Source organism: Python bivittatus, unplaced genomic scaffold (assembly GCF_059951505.1).
Source record: "Python bivittatus isolate LINGU-HERP-01145 unplaced genomic scaffold, Pbiv_v1 ctg000980_np1212, whole genome shotgun sequence".
In the NCBI taxonomy this organism is placed as follows: domain Eukaryota; kingdom Metazoa; phylum Chordata; class Lepidosauria; order Squamata; family Pythonidae; genus Python; species Python bivittatus.
This window is the reverse complement of record NW_028277125.1, coordinates 53,532,260-53,554,849: the sequence shown is the minus strand read 5'-3', so window position 1 is coordinate 53,554,849 and position 22,590 is coordinate 53,532,260. Positions and strand designations below refer to the sequence as shown.

Below are 22,590 nucleotides of genomic sequence, written 5' to 3'. Positions count from 1 at the left end.
TTGGAAAATGTTACCACTTTGCCTGCCAAAGCCTCATCTGTGACATTCGCCCCCACGCCCCCATCCTGTAGTTTACAATTCACCAGCAATCCTGATCCACAGTTTGGGAACCCCTGACTGAGCAAGTTTGGAAGAATTCTGAACTTCCCATGAATTTTGGTTAAAAATAGATGTGTCATCACCATGACTGCTTAGCAGTCAAACAACCACCAAACATAACACACTGTGAAACTTCCATTCCTCTGAAAGTTCAGCTTAAAACTTTGGTAAGATTCATGTTTGGACTCAGAATTAGCAGTAATAAGGCTCTGTTTTTATCCTACATGATTGGATTGCTTAGTTGAAAAGTGGGGAGAATGCACTGCATTTCCTATTAGGTGAGGAGTAGTTGTCCTCAAAATAAAACTAATCTCATGCAAAATATTTTGACATATGAAGAGTAATCAGTGTATTTAAAATATGTGACTTGCAGTTTCAGCATATAACATGCTGACTGTATATCCATGTACATTACACATCAACAGAGAAATGATCTCCCTCTTTAAATCCAACATTAATTCTGCTGTATCTGATAGTCACTCACCGGGCTTTTGGTAAGATTGAGCAGAGAATTCACCAAATTATAGTCCCCATGTGGGCGAACAGCTATAGCCTCTGGAGATGAAGGGATGTTTAATTCAACTTGATTTGCAGACAAGTCATCTGCTTGCTGAAGGTTATTCTCTCTCTCTGCTTGTTTTGTCCTATTTGATGTTTCTTCAGACTGAATGGATTGTCCTGTATCTGTCACCCCAGAACCTTGCCCTTCTACCACGTCTTCTATGACTGAGTTTGCTGCATCTTTTGAAGCCAATCCTTTCTGCTTGTTCTGAAAAAAAAAAATCAAAATGTAGAATTACAAAGATAAAATTAATGTTTGTTCTATAGCAGAAACACAGCAATCTGGTGCTTCCTTAATAAATCAAGAAGAAACACAAAGGAAATGAAGAAACAGTAGAAGAAACCAAAAATGTTAAGATGATTCCAGAGGCTCTCAACTTCTCAGTCACTAAAATGCATCTGAATTTATGAAGACTGTAACATAAGGAAGCTTTTCATTATGCCTCTCATGTTTTAAGAACTTTTAATCACAGAATGTATCTCTGATTCTCAGACAAGCAATTTATCTTAAAGCAGAAAAAACTGCAAGAGTTTATTGCCTTATATATCTTGTACAGACTATGAAATTTATAACCATCAAGCAATCTTCCATGAATTTTAGCCTGATTTCATCAGCTACTATCTCGTGTTTACTTGCAACCTATACATTTATATACTTCGACTTTAAAAAAAAAAAACTCACACATTATCACTTGATTGGTTAGGCCTAGTGGTTTACTTCTTCTGCTTCTTATCTAATTAAAACACTTCCCATCAATAAAGTTAGTTAAAATTGTCATGTTACATGTTAAAGAATAGAAGAAACAGGACATCCTTCAACAATTTAAACTACACTGCAAAAATTTGCTAGAAATAGTACAATCAGGTGTGATAGTCTACACATACTATCTTTCCAAATGAATGCAGACATTTACAACATGCAAGGAATCTTCTAATGCCTCCAAGTTCAACAGAAAATGTGGATATTGAGGTTAAGACCTCAATTCACTTTGTTATTCTGATTCTAAAAACAGTTTTAGGTGCTAATCTAATCATGCTTCTAACTGCACACCTCTGAGAAAGAAAGATGTTATTTTAGAATTAGGAAATCTGTACTTAACATTATCAGAGAATTGTGCAAACTTTTCTAAAGGCTGCCTAAAGTTTCTTACCTTACCTACTTCAAGTGGAAAGACTGCACTCCTGTCTATATATCTGCTTCTGATTTGTGAATGATAGAACAGATCCAAAGCTCCAGTTTTGCCAGTTTTTTAAAAAAATCCTTAAGAATGATGATAATGGACCTCACAGTTTCCTTTTTTATACTTGGCAAGATGGCACAACTGTATTATAATAAGCTTGCATAAACAATTGGTTATAATCATTATCCTTGAGTAATATTCTGTTATTTTGGAAGAACATGCAATACTCCATGCATTACAGCAAACAAACATATAAGTGTGTAATATATTTAAGTCTACAACATAATTGGAATAATACCCATTATGAACATCAGAGATAAAAAAAGAAGACTGGAGTAATATTGCAGAGAAGCCTACCATTTGCCTGAAAATATTTTACTACAAGAAGGAACACATACAGTTTCCAAACAGAATAGCTTTCTTTCTTGGCTTTTGAAAGTGAAACTATAAAAGACAGTAATTCATGCATGACTAGCTGGCATCATTTTAACATTCATGGATTCCAACTATGCTAAAATGACACTTGGAAAACTGAGACCTTAAATTATTGTATGTAACTTCACAAAATAAGTATTCTTAGCGTTTCAATGCCTCTTTTAAATAGACCTCAGACCTGTAGCGAGGTTTCAGCAGAGGTGTGATGCGAGATTGCCCATGTTAGTCTTCTTCTAAAAAGAACAACCTGCAGAAAGAATCAACCTGCCAAATGGTGACACAGACTTGATGACTATGCCTAAATTAAGAATGGAGAACCTAGTGCTGTCCAGCATTTTGTACTATAATTTTAAAAGCTCCAGCAGTATGACACTGCTGGTTTATGGGATTTGTAGTCAAAGAAAACTATATGGAACTAGATGTTTCTTCTCCTATCAAAGAAACAGGGTTTTCCCTGGAAACAGTAAAAAAATGTAAGACATTTCAATGTGGTGGTTGCTCCCTGTATTATTGTTAGGGGTTGCAGTAAGAGATGGTTTATGTATCACACTATGCAAAACAGTCAAGATTCACTGATTTGTTCATGCAGTTCTGAAGCCCACCTGCTCACCTGCCTCGAAGAAATGTGTAGGACAGGGCCTGGAATCACCTATTAGGAAAGTTTAATGAAATAGGCTTTCTGATTCAAGATCATCATCACCAAGGGACTTCACTACCAGACCACTGGGGATAGCAAGAGCAAGCAACAGTTTGCTGAACTTAACAGAAAGAAAAAAGCCAACTCAGTTCAGCAGCAAAAGGTCTGTGGAAAGCATCTTGTCAAACAAACAAACAAACAAACAAACAAACACTACATAAAAAACCCAAAATAATTAACTGTGGTAACTAAAACATCCAAACAAATGTAATCATACACACTCTGTCAGGGTATGCTGTGCGTTTTCACTTTTCACTCTATTAGACACAAAATCATGGAACAAGGGTAATTAAAAATACAAACACATAAATTCATGAGACAGGAAGCATTATTTATCAGAAAAAGTACTATACTGAAAAATGCAGCAGTGTTCTACATATTCTAGCTGTCTGTAATATTGTCACATAAATCTGCAAATAGTTGCAATAATAACTGCCACTTTTCTAAAAAGCAGTGCTTCTAAAAAAATTCAAAAGGTGAACTGCTTTCAACCATCTATCATTCATTAAAACCTTTAATGCCTTCAACAAAAGTCCAGTTTAATTTTATACATGTCTACTCAGAAATAAGTCGCAATAAATTCAGTTGGAGATACTTCCAAAAATAAGTACACAATTCCAGACTTGAAAGATTTCTCTCAAGATTACTATTCTTTGCTCCATAGGCAATGTTTCATGGCTACGAGTTTCCCACAGACATCTGGTTGATCATTATGGGAATAGTGAAGTAAATAAACTTTTACTCTAATCCAGTTGGGCTGTTAAACTCTTAAACCGAATTCAGTTTATATAATTCTTTCTTTCCATAAAATGAGAATTATGTATATTTGTAAAGACTTCTTATCTTGAAAGTACAAAAGGAACAGAAGAAAATTGTCAATGTATGTCCTCAAAAATTTTGGCTATGCTTTTCTTAGTCCTGATACTTTAAATACAACAAAGTGTCTCCAAAGAGAAGGCTGAAAAGTATTTAGTTTCAAAGTTAATATGAGTTTCAGAATTTTAATGGCAGACTGCCTATAGGTTATATAAAACCCACTTGGGACTCTTATTTGCCCACAGATTCTTTACTACTTTGTGTAAGCTAAGCCTGCATGCCAGCAATCAGTCTGTGAATAGGAAACCTTAGCAGACTTTTAGATAACCAAGGCTTTATATATCACATTCAACATTTTTTTAACTCCTGGTATCAGCTTTAATAACCATTGAGATGACAAGGAGGGTGAATAAGAACCTTGGCTTTTCCCTCAAAAGATTCTATATATTGCCTTACTGGACTGTGAATGATTCTACTGGCTATTGGAACAATATTAACAGCCACGTGCAACCCTTGATAAAAAGTGATAAAAAAAAGTGATAAAAAGAAAATAAAAACTCATCCCTGGGCACAGGATTTTTTAAAAAAATTAATTTTACATTAACTGAATATTATTTTAGAGAGAAACTATAACAAAAGAGAAAAGGCTGACTGATCCAAATCCTGAGCCTTATTTGGACAAGGCAAGGGCAGTACCTGACTACCACAGGGCAGTAATAAAGAATGTAATCCTTTTCCAGATGACTCTCTCAGAGACTACTGTTGTTCTTGCTATTTACTATCTTTATTATTGAACAAAGGATGTTCAATAATGTTAAAAAGTTATCTATTGCTCATGAGCCCACTTCATCTACAGAACTGCTGTTTAGTTGGTAACCAATGAATCTACAACTGGAAGTCACACAGTATGAAATCTGAGCATATACCGCTCCCCTCTTCCTACTGATGCACACTGAGTGTATGATTAACAAAAGAACTGAGAAGCTGCAGAAGGAAAGCAGAATCCTGAAATTAATATTTTGCATTTACTTTTTGACAACAATGTGTTGGAAACTATACATAATACTTAGCATATTTGCATCCACAGAATTTCCAGTTCACATTTATGTCTAAATCCACTTTACAGCTATAGATCTTAGGGTATGATGCATATAATACAGAATAACAAAATAACAAACCACAAGCATACAAAATACAATTAGCAAAATCAATAAAATTCTAGTATTTGGGTAAGTAGCCATTTTTAACTTGAGGCTAAGTTAACATCAGCGCCAGCTAACCAGGCAGTCTTCTATTTAGAGAGTATACCAAAGTCAGGACCCCAAACTGAGAAGAATTTGTCTCATTTTCTACATAATGTATTGCTTCTAATGATGGAGAATAAAGGAAAAGCCCTAGAGCTGCAGAGCACGGTGAGATGCATATCCTCATGTATCAAAATATCAAGCTTTTTAGCACTTAGTATCACCTCTAATACCTTGAAATCACTGGAAATATACTGGCAAGCTCATGCGGTTTGGTTCAACTGTTTCCATATAATCTATGTATGCTATTTGCCATATTATACACTAACTATAACTTCCAAATTGTGTCCAAGAGCAGCTGAGCTCAGGGTATGGAGAATTACTAGAACTGGAGAATTACAATTGTGCGGTAGACCACCAAGACTTGATTTTGTGAAATTGCTTTGGTCAAAAAATAAACAACAAAAATTTCTGAAAAACTCCACAATAAAGGACAAATTCCATCCAATTTGGCTACTATGTATTTGCTCTGTTAATAGCATTTTTCCTAACAGATAGCCCTTGTATATTCAAATGTTTTTGGGAGATGAAATATTGAAAATTGATACATAATATAATAGTATTTCTCTGAAGACCACAGATACATTTTTCCAATTATCTGTTATTTTTTATATTTTTATTAGTTGCTCTCAGCATTGTTTTGGGTTACTTTTTTTCCAAATACATATTATTTTTAGCACTTGCTTTTTCACTTTACAAAAAAATTTAAAAGGCAATTTAAACATCCAATGATGAATTCTCCCTCTATACTCTTTTCTAGAGAGCCATGGTATGCAATGCTAAGCTAATGCCTGTTTTATTGTTATTATTCTCTTAAGTAAACATTACAAGGAATCCACACTGAAAAATAGCCAGACAATACTTTTGTTGGCAAACACAGAGTTTTTGTTGGAATATATATCTCAGAGCAATTAGCAGGATTAATAGGATTAATGGAATAATTGCTGTTATTAAATTATAGCTCCCCAAAAATGCAGACCAGCAATATGTTCAGTTAAACATCTTCTGACATCTAGGTATGTGTTGGTAATCAATGTTGGTTCAGAGCCCCCTCCAACTCTAGAAGCTTTAACAATTTATATACAAAATAATAAGCTTCAAATATACTAAATTAGAAGGTGAAGAGGCAGAGAATATGGAAATGGAATGTCTGGTACATAACATTGAGGAAGACCATTTCATGCATGATATTTTTATACATCTAAATTCATTATTAATTCAATAAAAATATTTTATGTTGGCATTTTTAATCTATTTAAGAAGGTATCAATGGGTTCAACTAAATTGTTAGAAAAATGCAGCACAGATTTATGTGTTGTATTGTGAATGGAATGAAAGGAATTTCCTACACGTTAATTTTGTTCTGGAAGACTAACTATTTTTGTAAATCCTCATGATCTTTTGAATTACTCACGAATGGTTCAAAAATTAAAAGGATAGCAGAAGTCAATACTGCATGCTTTTACGCTAGCAAAAAATTCTGAAGATTTTAACCATATGTATTCTCAGTCAGTTCCACAATGGTACCTCTTTATCTGTATTTGATCAAACATGTTACCATTGGAAGTCCTGACTGGAGGACTGTTCAAAAACTTGGACTGCATGTGCATTTTCTTTTGCTAAATAAACTGCTTTAAGTTTTAATAATTTTAATGTATAGGTAGTCCTTGCTTAATGACCCTAATTGGAACCGGCAACTCTGGCAATAAGCGAAGTGGTCGCTAAGTGGGAAATCAACGGACTGCGACTGTGCTTTCTGGCTGGAAAGAGACAAGACTACTCAGTTTCACACCTTCAGCTTTTGTTGACCTCCTAACCACTCCCCCACCCTTTGGAATGCTTGAATGCCTGCTTATGGTCTTGTATACATTGAAAGCAACACGATCATGCTGGCAGCCCAGGGCTGGGAGCTGCAGGTGCACTACACAAACAACTTACTCTCTTGCAATTCCTTCATCTCCAATCTCTCTGCTCTATGAGGGGGGAAAAGGTTAGGCAAAAGAGAGGTTCCCTACAGAAATTGCTTGCTTCCCACCTCCAGTGGAGAAATTGGAGAGGAAGAGATTTCAAGAGAGTAACGTAAGCTGTTTGCATAGCGCGCCTGCGGTTCCCAGCCCTGGGCTGCTGGCTCAATCACACTGCTTTCAATGTGTGGAAAAGCAAACAGCTTACTCTCTTGCAATCCCTTCCTCTCCAATCTCTCTGCTCTGCAAGGGGGAGGCAACACAGGTCAGGTGTACTGACTATAATGGTGATCACGTGACTGAGGGATGCTGCAAAGGTCATAAATGATCATAAAGTTATTTTTTCAGCACCACTGTAACTTTGAACAGTTGCTGAACAAATGGTCATTAAGTGAGGACTACCTGTATAACATGACATGAATTTGTCATATTAGTTTTGATTGGGGGGGTGTTCCTTTTTCTCTTTTTAGTTTCTTTTGACCTATAAAATAAACACAGTAATTCTTTTTTTTAAAAAAAAAAAACAACCCTCCAGAGTTTCTGTTTTTAACAGGATTCAGCCTCAGTTTTTAAGTCCTCATCATCCCATTACAATGTCCAAACAAAGTAGGCTAGAATCTAACTCTGATGCAATGACTCAGAGTCACTAAGTGATCATTTCACTAAGCAACTTCATACTGATATTAAAGACAGGACATAAAATTGATCCCTGGGGCACTCCACACTGCACCACTCCTTCATTATGGAGATAAGCAAAATCCCCTAATCCCACAATACTGTGATTCCAGCTACCACTCATAGAGCCAGTCCAGCAATATATTACTGTATAGTCAGTAGTATCTAAAGTGATTGAGAGATCCAGAAGCACAGGGTTATACTTTCACATTTTTCTCTTACAGCAGACCACCTATTAGGATGATCAACATGATGTTGGTTCCAACCCCTTAACGTAAACCATATTGTAATGGTTCTAGATAATCTGTTTCCTCCAAGAACACTTAAAGCTAACCAACCACCTGTCTCTCCAGTACCTTAATTTTCATGTCTCTCCGAAACTAGTGGAGGGGTCCTCTTCAGCAGAAGCTGTGCTACTGTCTCCCTGAAAATGACCTCATTATTTTATTACTAACTGGACACATCTAATTAATATTTACAAGCCACAATAGGGTCAAGCTAAATGTTGTGAAGAATTTCAATTCAAACATTTTGACTCCCCCCTCAGATCACACTAATTGGAACTATTCTGAAAACACTTGAATTGGAAGTGCTCTAAAACTTCTTCCATAACTGTTGTAATTGTATATCCAAATCTGTGTGGAAATACATTTTTTTTCTCAAAGGTATTTAGCAAATTTATCATAGAAGGGATGATTGTTCATCACCAATTCTATTTCACCTAGAATAATTCCGTTCAGCAACCTCTCAAGGATGAAATAGAAGATATACAATAAGGCTTTTTAACCCTGTTTGCACAAAAAAGTTGATTTAGTCAGCTATTCCCAGGAGAAACATTTATGACTGTGGATCAGGAACAATGATCATCAATACCCTGGTCAAAGGGGGTATGTGGTCCAAAAGTGACTGGAAGGCTGTTACTTTTTGCTGTTTGATGAGGAAATTCCCTCCTTATAGCAATGGGATTACTAAAATAATCCCAGACCCTAACCATTAAGTTCAAGTGCTTTAAGGCTCAATTTAAAGCAGAATGCTTGAAATCAAGAGGAAATTATGAGTACTACAAACTAATCTAGTATCATTTTTTTCCATGCAGATCCAATCTTTTTAAAAATTTCTATCCAAGGAATCTATGAATTAGGAAGCAACTCTGTTTAAATTGCTTCAAGGTAATAAAGTACTATGAATGCCTATTACAAGGAATTTTAGGGTAGGAAATTAAAGTAAAAGGCTATGCTGGATTTATGAATGTATATGAATCTACCATGAAAAATATGCTTCTTACTTAACAAAGCTGAAATAATTCATTAAATCTATTGTGTCCTGATGTAGCTACTAAAGTACAAGTAGCTGTTTCCTTTTTTGTAAAATTGAAAAGACACTCTTAGAAGAAAATCTGATACATAAGCGGACTTTTAAGCACTTAAACTGACTTTTCAGTAACAAAAGCACAGTCAATGGATTTACTTACCTCAAGGAAAAAGTTAACCAGGTATGGATCTTGTTTCAATTTTGAACATACTGTGCAGAGAAATTGGATTTCTTCATTTTCTGTAGGTGTTGCTAGGACTTCACCACAAAGTCTGATTAATTTCTGTTGAAAAAAAACATATAGAAAATGTAATACAAATTTAAAAAATCAAATAGATTTCTTTTAAAAAAAGTAACAATTTTTATTTCTGAGTATATTGTATAATGCTGCTTTCGATGTTCTTAAAATAGCAAAACTGAAATATATTTAACAATCAAGAAGAATCTATTTAAAAATGTGTCATTTTAAAATTAATCCAATACCTGCACAGGTCTGTGTACATTTATGTGTGGAAGAAGAGGTTGCTGTATTCTTCCCAGAAGTTTAGTATAAAAAGATAAAACCTGCTGTTTCATGCCTGGAGGACACTGGAAAAAAAATGAGCAAAAATTAAAAACTATATGGATACTGATGAAAATAATTATTTTCAATATTATTTTTATATCTGATGTTATATAAAACTTTATTTTTTAAAATTTGTATTTAGCTCTCTTGAGTCCTATTTTGATTGAAAGATGGTAACAGATACCATTTTATTAACATACAATAAAAAAATAAATACTGGATTAATGTTATAACAAAGAATTAGTACACAATTACTATAGTTATGAAAACATCTTTTATAGCATCTAGAATTCTTTTCTAGAATTACAGCATCTTTGTAACACACCTTATATATTAGAGCTGAACACATAGTACCTGTTGGAAACACCTTAAAATAAGTATATCTTTCCTAGGATTGTTCATCCTCTATGAAGTGTACCTGCATGAGCTGAAAAAAAGATGTAGCTGCTTTAAAGATTCCCACCAGGTGCTATGTGCTTGCCCACACGGACTCACATTTTTCCATTTGAATCTATCTCTGCACAGACCTGTTTTTATGCCATACCAGCATTTCAAACTAACAGAGATACATGAGCCCTGTGCATTGGCATGACTGCACTGGTTGTATGGAAAGCTACCAATATAGTTTAGGTATTGATTTACTGAAAATGTAATTAGCACTTATGGGCCTAAAACTGGATAGATGAGACCATGTATGCTGTCACTGTCCCAGCAGCGACCTCAGGCATGGGATGGGCAGAATGATGAAAGCAACATCACAGAAAGGCTGACAGAGATGTGCCTTTAAGCTGTATTGCAGAGTTTGATGAGATTTACAATTCAGATCAATCACAGATTGATAATTCCAGTAAAGGTTAATATAAACTGGGCAATGTACTTTTTAAGAAAATTGGATTGATTAACTTAGGAACCAACAAATTCAGAATTCAATAGTTTTCAATCAGCATAACTTGTGAGACCCTCACAGATGTCATCATTTTCATGTGTTTATACATTTCTATCTATCTAGCAATATCTCTGAATTATCATTTCCAACATATCATTTCTTGTTCAAGAAGACTGGAAAAACACGATGACTTAATATTCCCAATACTAAAAAAGTATACATATGTTAAGTAAACACATTTACATCCAATCATAAAATCTGGCCTTTCTTAATAAAACCTTATATACTTACATCAGCCTTGCCCAAGGTGTATAAAGTCTCCAAGATTTTGTGATGTAGCAGATATTCCATACAAGGCCCTGTTTCCCCAAATTCCCTTTCATTTTCTTCCTGAACCAAAATGTCCAACATTTGCTCCAGATGTGATGGAATATTGGTATCAGTCACAGGAGCTTTGTCATCTATAGAAAGTATTTCCGTTAAAGATCCAGCCTCTGTATCATTAGCATGGCACAGTAATTTACCATTACAGCAAATATTCTTTTTATTTACTTTTAAAATTTCTCATGTAATAGAAGAAATAGAAAAGGCAAATATATCTGTTATTTTTGCTAACTGTGAAATTGGTGCATTATCTGTCCTATTAGCTTCCTATTAAAGCAAATGGGTGACAACATTTTGGCATGAAAGGACAGAAACAATCTTGGTGAAAGGTCCTTGGAAAAAAGTTTCAGTTACATATCCACATCTTCCATGCTGCTAATTACACATATTTTCTGATGTTAAATCTCAGTATAAAATATATTTAACATATGAGAAAAAGCAAACAAAACATTTATACTATTGGTGTAAATACATTTAACTGAAGCCTACATGGTATTTATTTGTCTCAGGATGCTAAAAGCAATGGTGATATAACTTTGTCTAAAGAAACTGTTAGATTATAAATAAACCCATGGAAAGTTTGTTCCATCACCCCCCCCCCATGCAACTGTCTACAAATAAATGATATTTAAATGTAAAGAAGGTCAAAGTCATAGGAACAACTTGCAACAGCTGAAGATTCTGGACTTCTGCTAATACTACAAATGTGTTTTAGAAGTCTTGCCAAGTACACCATCCAGAGGTCATCAACAAGATTCCCCTTAATTTTATTACTTCTCTGATCCGATTCTGTGTATGCCAGATCCTACCCATCCTAGCAAACATAGGGTACAACCAGCTGGAGGGCAATAAATTCAAGAAGATTATTTTAGATCACTACTTGTGACAACAAAGATCACTACTTGTGACAACAATGAACTTTCTTTTACCTGATGTTTCTATGTAGTAATGGGTAATTGCCTTCCAATGGTAAACAAAGTCCTCTTGCAATGGAAGGGAAGGTGCAAGCTGGAGAAATACAACCAGGTATAAGACATTTTCTCCAAAAAGATGTATTTTATATTCCTCCAATAATCTCTGCAGTTTACTTCTAAAGTTGTCACAAATACATGAACCAATACATTGTTTAACAAGACAATTATATAAAATGCAGTCATCATTTGTCCTAAACTCATTACATCAGGTCATATAATTCTGAAGAAATGGTCCATAACCCTATGTGTATTGTCTTTTACTTACAAAATATATTATTGATTTCCTTTAGGGGAAAGAACATAAGGAAGAATTATAACAAAACAAAATAATAGCAATTATATGAGAAGGGGCTATATTGCTAAATTGAATTATCAGATCAGCTTGCAGGATACTACAATGACTCTGCCTTTTAGAAGCTTTCAGAAATGTATAACTCTTCATGAAGGTTCTCCATTCAACAATGGATATCGAACTAGATCTCCATTTTTATAAGTAATAACTCCAATATTTTGGCATATAAAATATTTTTATTTATTTCATTTCTATCCTGCCTTTCTACCCTTCAAGTACCCAATAGGTTAACAGAATAAGAACAAAAACAAAATATTGAAAGTTATAAGCATGAATTACAATTAATAGTGAAATTGGTATTAAAATGATTTAACAGTGAAAAGTCTGGTGAAAGAGAGATATTTTACAGACTTTGTAAACTCTGAAAATGGTGGTGAAACACAACCCTTGTGGAACTGTGTACCACAGCCTGGGGAAAATGCAGTCATATAAAATAATAATAACCATTATCACCTAAATTTGCCATTCAAGCTTTAAAAAAACATATACACCCACCCCCCACATTCCTCTAATGTACTTATGAAAATAATTTCACTTGTTACTAGAATCTATTTCTTAGATGTGTAATACAAACATAACTTTCTAAAACAGACTGCAGAGAACTGGATGGGGATGAAGCTGTGTTCTATTAGCTTTTTAGGCCTCAAATTTTAAATGAGAGTTCACTGAACAGTCAATAAAAATGATTTTAGATATCATATCTTATCTTCAGAGATTTGCATTGTAGTTCCTGTTTTATTCAATCTTAACTTTTCTAGGTGAACTTGGGACTTATCTAATGTGTTAATATGCAGGTTTTATTCATTTAAATATTGTACAGCAATATGTAAACTATCTACACCTTGATTTTCATAAATAACACCACTTTCACAAATAATGCCACCTTGAAAAGACCGTCTGCTCTTTTGGACTTCCACTCATTTTATAAAAATGTTGTATTTTCACCATCAAAGTTCAATAGCTATATATGTTCTCATCACTACATCATCACCACCACCATAATTTTTATTATTATTTAAATTTATATGCTGCTTGACTCCCAACAACTCTACATCTCCTACCCAGGGTATGTGAGGGAGAATAAAAGGAAAAGGCCACTATATCTCATATTTATTCCAAAACTTTTGCAAAGGGACATTCTATTTTCTGCTCTGCCATCCCACCAATGAGCACCTGAGAAATATGAGACTTCCAATGAGTATCTTTGTCAATAAAGATGAAATCTACTAAAATCCAGGTTTGGTACAGGACAAATGTTTCTTCTAATATAATGTGTATAACCCATCATTCTGAATAGAGGAATCAGATTTGTTGAGCAAACACTTCAAGTGTGATAAACACAAATGAAATTTAGTACAGGTAGTCCCCAGTTTAAGAATGAGTTCCATTCCCAAGGTCTGTCCTTAAGTCAAATTTATACGTAAGTCGGAACTGTATTATTGTATAAAACTGTATAAGTAGTATTGTGTAATTAACTTGAAACATTCTTATTTAACCTGAATCACTGTGTATTTAACTTGAATTTTGCTACAATAGGCTCCGCTCTTACCTATGGGTTGCCTGTAATTTGGGTGTTCTTAACCCAGGGACTACCTGTACCAAGAATCAGAACAAATCCTTATGGTTATTAGCGTACCTATTTCTGATCATACTTTCCACAAGTTTTAATACAAACATTATTGTTATGAGCCACGATTCAGAATCTGACTCTGACAAAGTTGCTTCAACTGAGCCTGTGGTTTGTCAACCTCAGGAATGTCAGCCACAGGAATCATCAAGCCACGATTCATCTGAGGCTGATCAACCATAGGCATCTCCTGATCAGCTGGATGATGAGGCACAACCTCCATGCCCCAGGTCTCGACGCATGCAACAGTGAGCAGAGCAATGCCACTCCCTGAGGCTCCTCGCTAGGCAAAGGGTGAGGCCTGAGTAATTGCAGCTAGCTGCCTGCAGATAGATAGACGTAGCCACTTTGCCTTCAGCCTTGTTGGAATCAACTGTTCAAAATTCCAGCTCGTGGCTCTTCTTCTTGTATCTTGCTCTTGAATCCCTGACTTTTGGACTGTCTGACTACCTGACTTGGCTCTCTGTGACTCCTGGAATATATTTAGACCACTCTCTTGCTACTTGGACTTTAAATGGAATTATTCAGGCAAGCACTCTTAGCAAAGTCCTTGATTTACGATTTTGTCTGGTGTTGTCTGCTTAGCTGTAGAAAAAAACTCAACTCCTTAGCAACTATGTCTGTGTGTGCATGTGCCTGCAACCTGAAACAGAACAATTATGATAGCAGGTTAACTTTTGATATTATAACTCACAGGCTACCATTGCATTATTATGTTATATGATGGGGTTTCTTATCTTTTTAATCTTTTATGGAGAGAAAATTGCATACTGCTCAGGATCAGTTCTGACTGGAGCAGCCTATAAGTGTTGTAAATGCATAAATAAAAAATTCTAATTAAGCTAACATGACTGATTTAATATTATTGCTATGTCAATACCTGGCATCCCCCAAATGACACTAAGTGACACCAGATCTTGGCAGCAGTCTAATGGAATGACTTGTAAAGAACTGAGGTTGAGAAAATATAACCTGCTGTATATGATATTTATGAACATGTATGTCAAAAAGATAAAGATGAACTTTCAATATTAATCTTTAAATGTAGGTCCAGACACATTCTCATTATCAATTTGGGCTAGTAAAAACCAGCACATTTTAAAATATAAAACTGTGTAATCTTAATTCCCAATATATTCCAGAGACTCTATGTATTAATTAAATATATTTAGAATCAGAATTCTTGTTCATATCCCAATTTCCATAAAATATATAAAACAATAAATAGAGGTTACTTTAATTTGATATTGGTACATATTTTATAATGATTTATTTAACTGAGATATGCACAAACTTTTTGTCTGCACCTTCCATGCTTATATCACCATATTTTACTTCAACTAAAAACATCCTGTTTAATTAACTATACTTCCCTCTTACACCCAGTCCTAGGTACTATAATAAATAGGATCTGAAAACATCATCCCAAGGTTTTAAAATCCTGCTTTCCTCTAATTGCTGCCTAGCAATTAGTTTCCTAGCTTCAGTTTAATAAATTCTCAATTGCAGTGGCTGAGATCTTACTTTCTGGAGAACAAAGTATCCAAATCATATTATGGCACAGCTCTGGAGATGCCTATTTGGTTGCTCACACTTCTTTTTGCACCCATCAGCCTCTACTCCAGACCCTATGATCATTCTCTTCTTCCAATGAGAACTTCATCTCTCTTTCTTCCATAGCTATCATCTGTGCAATGTACCTCCTCGCTCACTCATGGTGCATCTCACTAGGTCAGCCTGACAGTGCTTCATGTAGTCTCTTCTTCAGACTGAATTTGCTTGGCTGGTGATAGATGGAAATGCCCCATTTGCATCTTGTGGGTCACACTAGCTTTTCTGCTCTCTGTTGCTCTTTTATGATCTCAACATAGGGATCTCTTGATCACAGCACTGGACAGCAACACTGCCCATTAATTGCTTGCAATAATTAAATTGCATGCAGTCTTTTGCAGTACTACTAGCATTCAGTGGTAGAACTAGAATTCCACCATGAGAATGAGCAAATATACATACATTGTGCAGGCAACCTAACCCCTATCCTTAAAAAACTTACCTTATGTAACCACAAAGCCCATCCATCATTCTATGCTTTCATAAAGTAACAAAGCCCATCCATCATTCTATGCTTTCGTAAAGTAACAAAGCACAAGGTCAAAACTAAGGATACATTAAAATCTTTACATATATACCAAGGCTTGTCCTTTATTTATCTATCGCAGAAATGAGAAACCATGGATAACTTGTAATATGTCATTACTCAAAGGACATAAATTGATGCAAATGACAAAAGTTGTCTTGAATATTTCAGAAACAATGGATTTTATATGTTAAATGTGTGTCCAAACAGAAAAATCGTCTGTTGCATATGAAGTATACTGAACCAGTTAGTTAAACCAATTTTTCTTATTTAAAAATTTACAAATCCACCTTTAAAATTCTCTGATACAGGTCACAGAATCAGCTGGAATAACCTAGCCTGCTTTACAAAAGGCAAAATAGTAGTGTTAATAAACAGAAGTGCACTGGTATATGAAGCATCTTAACAAGCATGTTTTATTAATCATGGCCAAAAATAACCCACCTATCAAATTCTGATAGGCTTCAGATATATGACGCTTACTGCCTAATTGGCATGACTGTCAAAATATACCACAAACAAAGAAACATCAACTAAATACTGGAAATATCTAATATTAGGAAAGCTAAATGGCCCCTTAATTTTACAACTGTTTTTAATCAATGACAGATGCAAAGTTTTCTTTGGAAGAGTTCAGAAATTAAAATAATTCAAAAAGCCTTATTACAATATTAAACTCCACAATATCAGATATTTCCAAAACCAGAGCTTAGATAAACTGGAGTTTCCCCTGCCTACTGTCACTTTCTCTCTCTCCTGACCTGATAACATACCGTATTTTTCCGACAATAAGATGCCCCCATGTACAAGACGACCCCCACTTTTCCAGCCCAAAATTAAAAAATCAATATTTTAAAGATAGTGCAGAACACTTTTTATTTAGTAATTAGTTTACATTTACCTGATACACTCGGTGGGAGGAGGTCCAAACCGTCTCTCTGCAGCTCTATTTCCAGGCTCTTTTGCATAACTGATTACATTCAAGCACGAGTGAAACTGCAGATAGCTGTCTCTGCAAACAGGCTTCCTCTAATTGGTTTGTTCAGCATCAGCTGACGTCAGTTACATCAGGCTCGTGATTGGAGGAAGTCTGTTTGGGAGACAAGCTATTTCACTCGTGATTGGAGGCTAGCAATAGGAAGAAGCCTCTCTGCAGAAACAAAGTTTGGCAGTTTTCCAACCGCAATTCTCGGCTGACTTCCTTGAATAAGACCCCCTTCAGTTTTTAGGGTAAGGATTTTAGAAAAAAGTATCGTCTTATAGTCGGAAAAATACAGTATACTAAGCAGCAGTGGCCTGCAAATTCTCTTTTAATTCCTTTTCTGCATCACAAATGGAAGGAGCTTTAGGAACATCCTTTACCAGGACACTTGTTTTGAATTCAAAACAGAGCTGTTTTGAGCTCAAAACTCTTCTGGAATCATTGGAACAGCATCAGATCTGAATTTGAAACAACTCAAAATGTTTTACATACCTATAGTGATGGGCTAGAAATAAATGGGTTAGGTTGATGGATCACGTGAGAGTGAAAAGTGAGAAAGATCACTTATAACTTTCACATGTTGATCCCTTGCAATGCACTGAGTATTGATGTGTGTGCATGCGGTGGGGTGGAGGTGACTGAATACTTGAAAGTGAGCAAGAACTGAGGCAAGCCTCAGTTAGTATTAGCCTTCACTTATTGCTAATTTTAATTACCTCCTTTTTCAAGCTTTCACTGAATCACAGATTTCCCAAAAATGTTCACAACATCCTTTCACATACATATGTAAAAAAAAAAAAAAATAGAAAAACCTTCAGGACTTAGTCCACCTGCAACACAGAGAAAAGAATATTCTTTTTTGACTGACAGATTAAAACAGAAAAATATTCCATTTTAATGGGACAAATTGGAAGGTGTAATTTTTACTTTTAAACAGCAGAGGTTTCAACTGAATTCTCTCCAGAAGGCAAGGGAATTTCTAGAAAAATTTAAAGAAGAATTGGCAATTCAAATGGAGGTATCAGATGAGATTACGCAAAAACTTCAACAGGTGCAACAGGAAACTGAAAGGGATGATACTGAACTAGGTGCTACAGGTATCGATTTTTCTAAGTTTTTGGCTTGATTATGGATTACAAATGCTTAACATGGAATATAAATGGAGCAAATGCTCCTCAAAAGAGAGAAAAAAAATTATTAGTTGAAAAAATCAAAACAAAATGTAATTTGCCTACAAGAGACACATATTAGGAAAAAAGACATAAAATATTTGATTTATAAAAATTTGGGTGAAGAATTTATTTCAGCAGGAACTAAAAAAGAAATGGAGTTGTTTTGCATATAAATCCCCAACTAAAACCAGAACTTGTATTGACTGATGAGCACAGTAGATTTGTTGGGCTGGAAATTAATTTGCACAGGACTAAGAATTTGATATTGGGAATTTATGCCCCAAATATAAATGTACTGTTCTATAAAGGACTTATAGAGAGATTAATGGTTTCTCTTATGAAAATTGGTGTTTGATTGGGGATTGAAATGGAATGATCTCCTCACAACTGGATAGAACTTCTGAGAAAAATATTAAAATCACGGCAAATTACCAAAAATTTTCTTTGATTTTCTTTGATAGACAATTTAGGGCTGGTTGATATATTGAGGCAGAAAAATGGCAATTTTTTAAAAGATTTTTTATCTGTCTTTATTATTTTTATAAATAACTCAAGGCAGTGAACATACCTAATACTCCTTCCTCCTCATATTTTGCCCACAACAACAACCCTGAGAGTGACTGGCCCAAAGTGACCTGGCTGGCTTTCATGGCTAAGACAGAACTAGAACTCAGTCTGTAGCCTGGTGTCTTAACCACTAGACCAAACTGCCTCCTACTGTTCTGAAAGACATAGATTCTTTTCAACAATAGACATGATTTGGATTTCAAAGAATCTGGCTACTAAGATTTCTAAAGCAGAGATACTACTGAAGACTTTTTCAGATCATGATTCTGTGAGTTTGTTTTATAAAAGGAAATCCAGTTCTTTTAGGCGGAGACTAAATGAAATGTTGCTACAGAAAGAAGCAATAGAGGAGGACTGTAAAAATAAATTAAAAGATTTTTTAAATATAATTTAGATAAAGGTACTGATTTAAGAATGGTTTGGGAAGCAAGTAAAGTTTTTATTTGTTATTATTTTATACAACATAATAGTGAACTCAAAAAGAAGAGTCAAGAGAAAACACAAGCTATTTTGGATGAGATAAAGAGAAAAAAAGAATTAAAGAAATTTCCAGAGAAGATACAGTAAGCATTTCTCAACAAATTAAGCTTTTACAACCACAGTTATCTATGTTAACAGTAAGAGAAATGGAAATAAAAATGAACTATGTAAAGCAAAAAAAAAAAAAAAAGTCTGCAAACAAACAGGGAAGTTGTTGGCACATAAATTACAAAAAGAAAAAGAAAAGAAAATTATATTGAAATTACAAGAGGGAGATACTGTATTAGCGGATAGCGTGGCTACACAAAAGGCATTTCATCAATATTATTCCAGCTTGTATAAAGGAAGTGACATCTCTCCAGAGAAAATACATTAATATCTAAAGAAACAAAATTTTCCCAAGGATTACAGAAACAGATTGTGAATGGATCTATAACAATAAGGGAAGTTTCTGAAGTTATAAAAATGATTAAACCAGGAAAGGTGCCTGGACCAGATAGATTATCAGGTTCTTATTATGTTCTGAGAATTAACTTTTACAACCTTTACAAAATATGATGAATTCTATGTTACAGGGAGGAAAGAGGCCAATATAGCAATAATACCTAAAGAGGGACAAGATTCCATCTAGATACCATAAACCTAGATACTGCTGGTACTTGCAGCAGAAATAGTTCCATAATCTATATATTTGACTGGGATGCAATCCCTTCACCACATAAAGCATACCTATAATACATATGTATGCCCTTATTTACCATAGTCAAGCAGCATGCAGGGAAGCATTTCCTTTTCAGGGGAACAGACAATGGCATGTCTTCAGCATATATTAAATGCAGAGGTAGCCTGTGTGGCCCCTACTGACAAGTTTTCAATGCATGTGGGTGTCATGTAACTCCCCTGTATGTCAACTCATATTATATTTCTTCAATGCCCATTGTACTTGAATCTGTGCTTTGTAAACTGTAAGGCTAATTTTTATCCTCCTAGAATCAATCAAAGTTTTAATCTTAATCAAGGTTTTAACCAAGGTTTGCTTAGCAAAAAGTCCTGCAAAGTTTGATAGAGCTTACTCTCTGGTTAAATATGTATAAGGCTACAGTTAATTTCTGTCATCGTGCTGAGTTTTTCCAACTGCTTTTTACTCATCAAGGTGTACAGGTAGAGGATGCATTTCCACTTGTGCTAGCCCCTTATATGCAAAATATATGCTTACTAAAACCCTGTTTTACTAATAAAACACTTTCACTTCTGCCCTTTCCACTAGCTTAGTTGACTCCCATGATTAAATATGCTGCAGATTAGCACTTGGTAGAGCAGCCATGAAGGCCTTGGAAAAGATATTCAAATATTGTTGTGTCTAAACCTACAAAGATCAAGATTGTGCAAGCCACAGGTATTCCTTGTGACACCCTATGGAAGCAAAAGTTGGACTTTAAAGAAGCAGGATAGAAGGGTATTGATGCTTTTGAACATTCTGAGGCCAGGATCAAATTATCCTATTTTGCACAGATTATGCAAAGACCCAGCTCTCTAGAAAAGGCTCTAATGCTGGGAAAAGTAGAAGGAAAGAAAAGAAGAGGAAGACCAGCAGCAAGGTGGATGGACTCAGTTATAGAAGCAATGAGTGCACTATTGGGAGACATGAAAGAACAGGTTAGGGATAGATCGTCTTGGAGAAAATCTATGTGGTCGCTAGGAGTCGAAAACAACTTGATGGCACATAATCAATCAATCAAAATTAAAGTGAACAAGCTATGCTTCCTATACATCCAGAATTCAAGCATGGCACAACAGCGATAGAGCCCTGAATCAATCTGTGCCTATGCTGTCATCTTCTTGATTTCTGTGCTGAACATGCAACAGGGGACTTTGTCTCCTCTGTGTCCAGGATAGAACCTCAATGGATATGTGGCCAAAGTTCAGATCATCCTATTCCTGCCAACAAACTCCTAGGTTTCTATACCAGGGTTGTCAAGGAGCCAGATCTGAGCCTTCAATCTTATCTCTACGCTTCTCATCCCCAAGGGAACATCTTTAAAATCATGGATAACAGACTATTATCCTGTCTTCAAACACCTCTTCCTTCACTGTGGGAGCATCCTCCTCCTCTGAAAATGAAGTTTGGAAGACTCATACACAAGGCAAGCTATATTTTGTTACAAGGCCCGTTTACCATTGTTCTGAAAGCTTCTACTGAGCCAAAAACAGAACTACACCCGTTTTAATTGTCTAATTGTCCTTTATTGCTAAGCAAGTACCTTTTTATTTACCAGTGCCTTTTAGCTAGTTTTTATTTGGCTACAATTTTGTTTAACATAAACATTTGTCTATTGGTTGTAAACTCCCTCCTGTAAACCGCCCTTGAAGCATAATTGAAGAGAAATATAAAATATTTCCAATAAACGAACAAATAAAGAAGCTAAACTGAGCTATGTAGCTGAGTTCAACTAGGGACTAGAAGGAAAAAAGGAAGTAAGAATTACATCGTCAAGCTCCTACCTCGCCATCTGATCCGGATTCGAGTCCGGTGGGGTCCCCCCTTCCCCCCCCACAGGGAAAAAAAAATAAAGTTTAAGCTATTAGGTGATCTGAGGCAGAAAGGTGAAGTCGGTCGAGCAGGAGAGGGAAACCGCGAGAGGGCCCTGAAAACGAGTTTTCCCCAGCTTAGGCCCGAGGTAAGCCCCGGCCTTGCGTGGCGGGCGCTTCCGGTGGCCTTACCGCCTCCACGGCGTGCTGCAGGATGGAGGTGAACTTGGAGAACATCTTGTCCCTGGACTGAAGCAGCCGCTGCCGGGAGGTTCTGGAGAGCTCTTCGATCCGCCGCCTCCGCTCCAGGGTGAGGGCTGCATGCGGGTGACCGGGCAGCGGGGATCGGATCGGCTACCGAAGCAAGTCGGGCTGCCTAGCTCTGCCTGCCGCAAGAGACACCGTGGCACTGACGGAGGCGAACACCCACCCGCGCCGGGCTCAGCTAGGGAGCCCGGAAGCCGAACGCCTTCGCCCGGCGCCGCTGCTTCTGCTCCCTCCCCTCTCAGGGGCCTCCAGGAGCCGCTACCTCCGCGGACACCGGTGCCGCAGCCCTTTTGCCAGAGCCGGTTTCGCGGAAGAGGAAAACAACGTGGGCTCAGAGAAGGAAAGAACTGCAGGCTGAGCGCAGCTTCTCTCAGCTTTTCTTGCGGGAGCCAGAAATCAAGAGGAGTCTGGTAGCACCTCTTCAGATTCAATTTTATTAAAGTTTTCGTCGGCTGCAGCTCACTCCCAACAATACCCTGTTTTCTCATTTATAAATCCAAGGGTAGCATTTAGCATTGCCTTTCAGAGGGCCTATTTGTTAATTCTTAAACGAATTAACCCTTGCTTACTTCCAAGAGAAACTATTGTCACTGATAAGACAGCTTTCTGTCTCTTTTCTTTTGAC

The 22,590-nt window shown here is 36.0% G+C and overlaps 1 protein-coding gene across 2 annotated transcripts in view; it reads right to left on the bottom strand.

Moving 5' to 3' along the window:
- The window catches only part of FHIP2A (FHF complex subunit HOOK interacting protein 2A), a 41,091-nt gene extending 18,752 nt beyond the window's left edge, over window positions 1–22,339 (bottom strand). The window contains exons 1-7 of one of the 2 annotated variants that reach the window (XM_088131856.1): window positions 21,891–22,043; window positions 11,808–11,886; window positions 10,786–10,955; window positions 9,527–9,631; window positions 9,204–9,326; window positions 2,887–2,925; window positions 584–868 (exon numbers count right to left, since the gene is read on the bottom strand). In XM_088131856.1, the coding sequence (XP_087987982.1) occupies window positions 584–868; window positions 2,887–2,925; window positions 9,204–9,326; window positions 9,527–9,631; window positions 10,786–10,955; window positions 11,808–11,886; window positions 21,891–21,935 (846 nt within the window). In that variant the 5' untranslated portion in view covers window positions 21,936–22,043. Of the gene's footprint in view, window positions 1–583; window positions 869–2,886; window positions 2,926–9,203; window positions 9,327–9,526; window positions 9,632–10,785; window positions 10,956–11,807; window positions 11,887–21,890 lie in introns of both variants that reach the window. The other variant, XM_007432393.4, reaches the window with a different exon arrangement.
- Window positions 22,340–22,590: the final 251 nt, after the last annotated feature.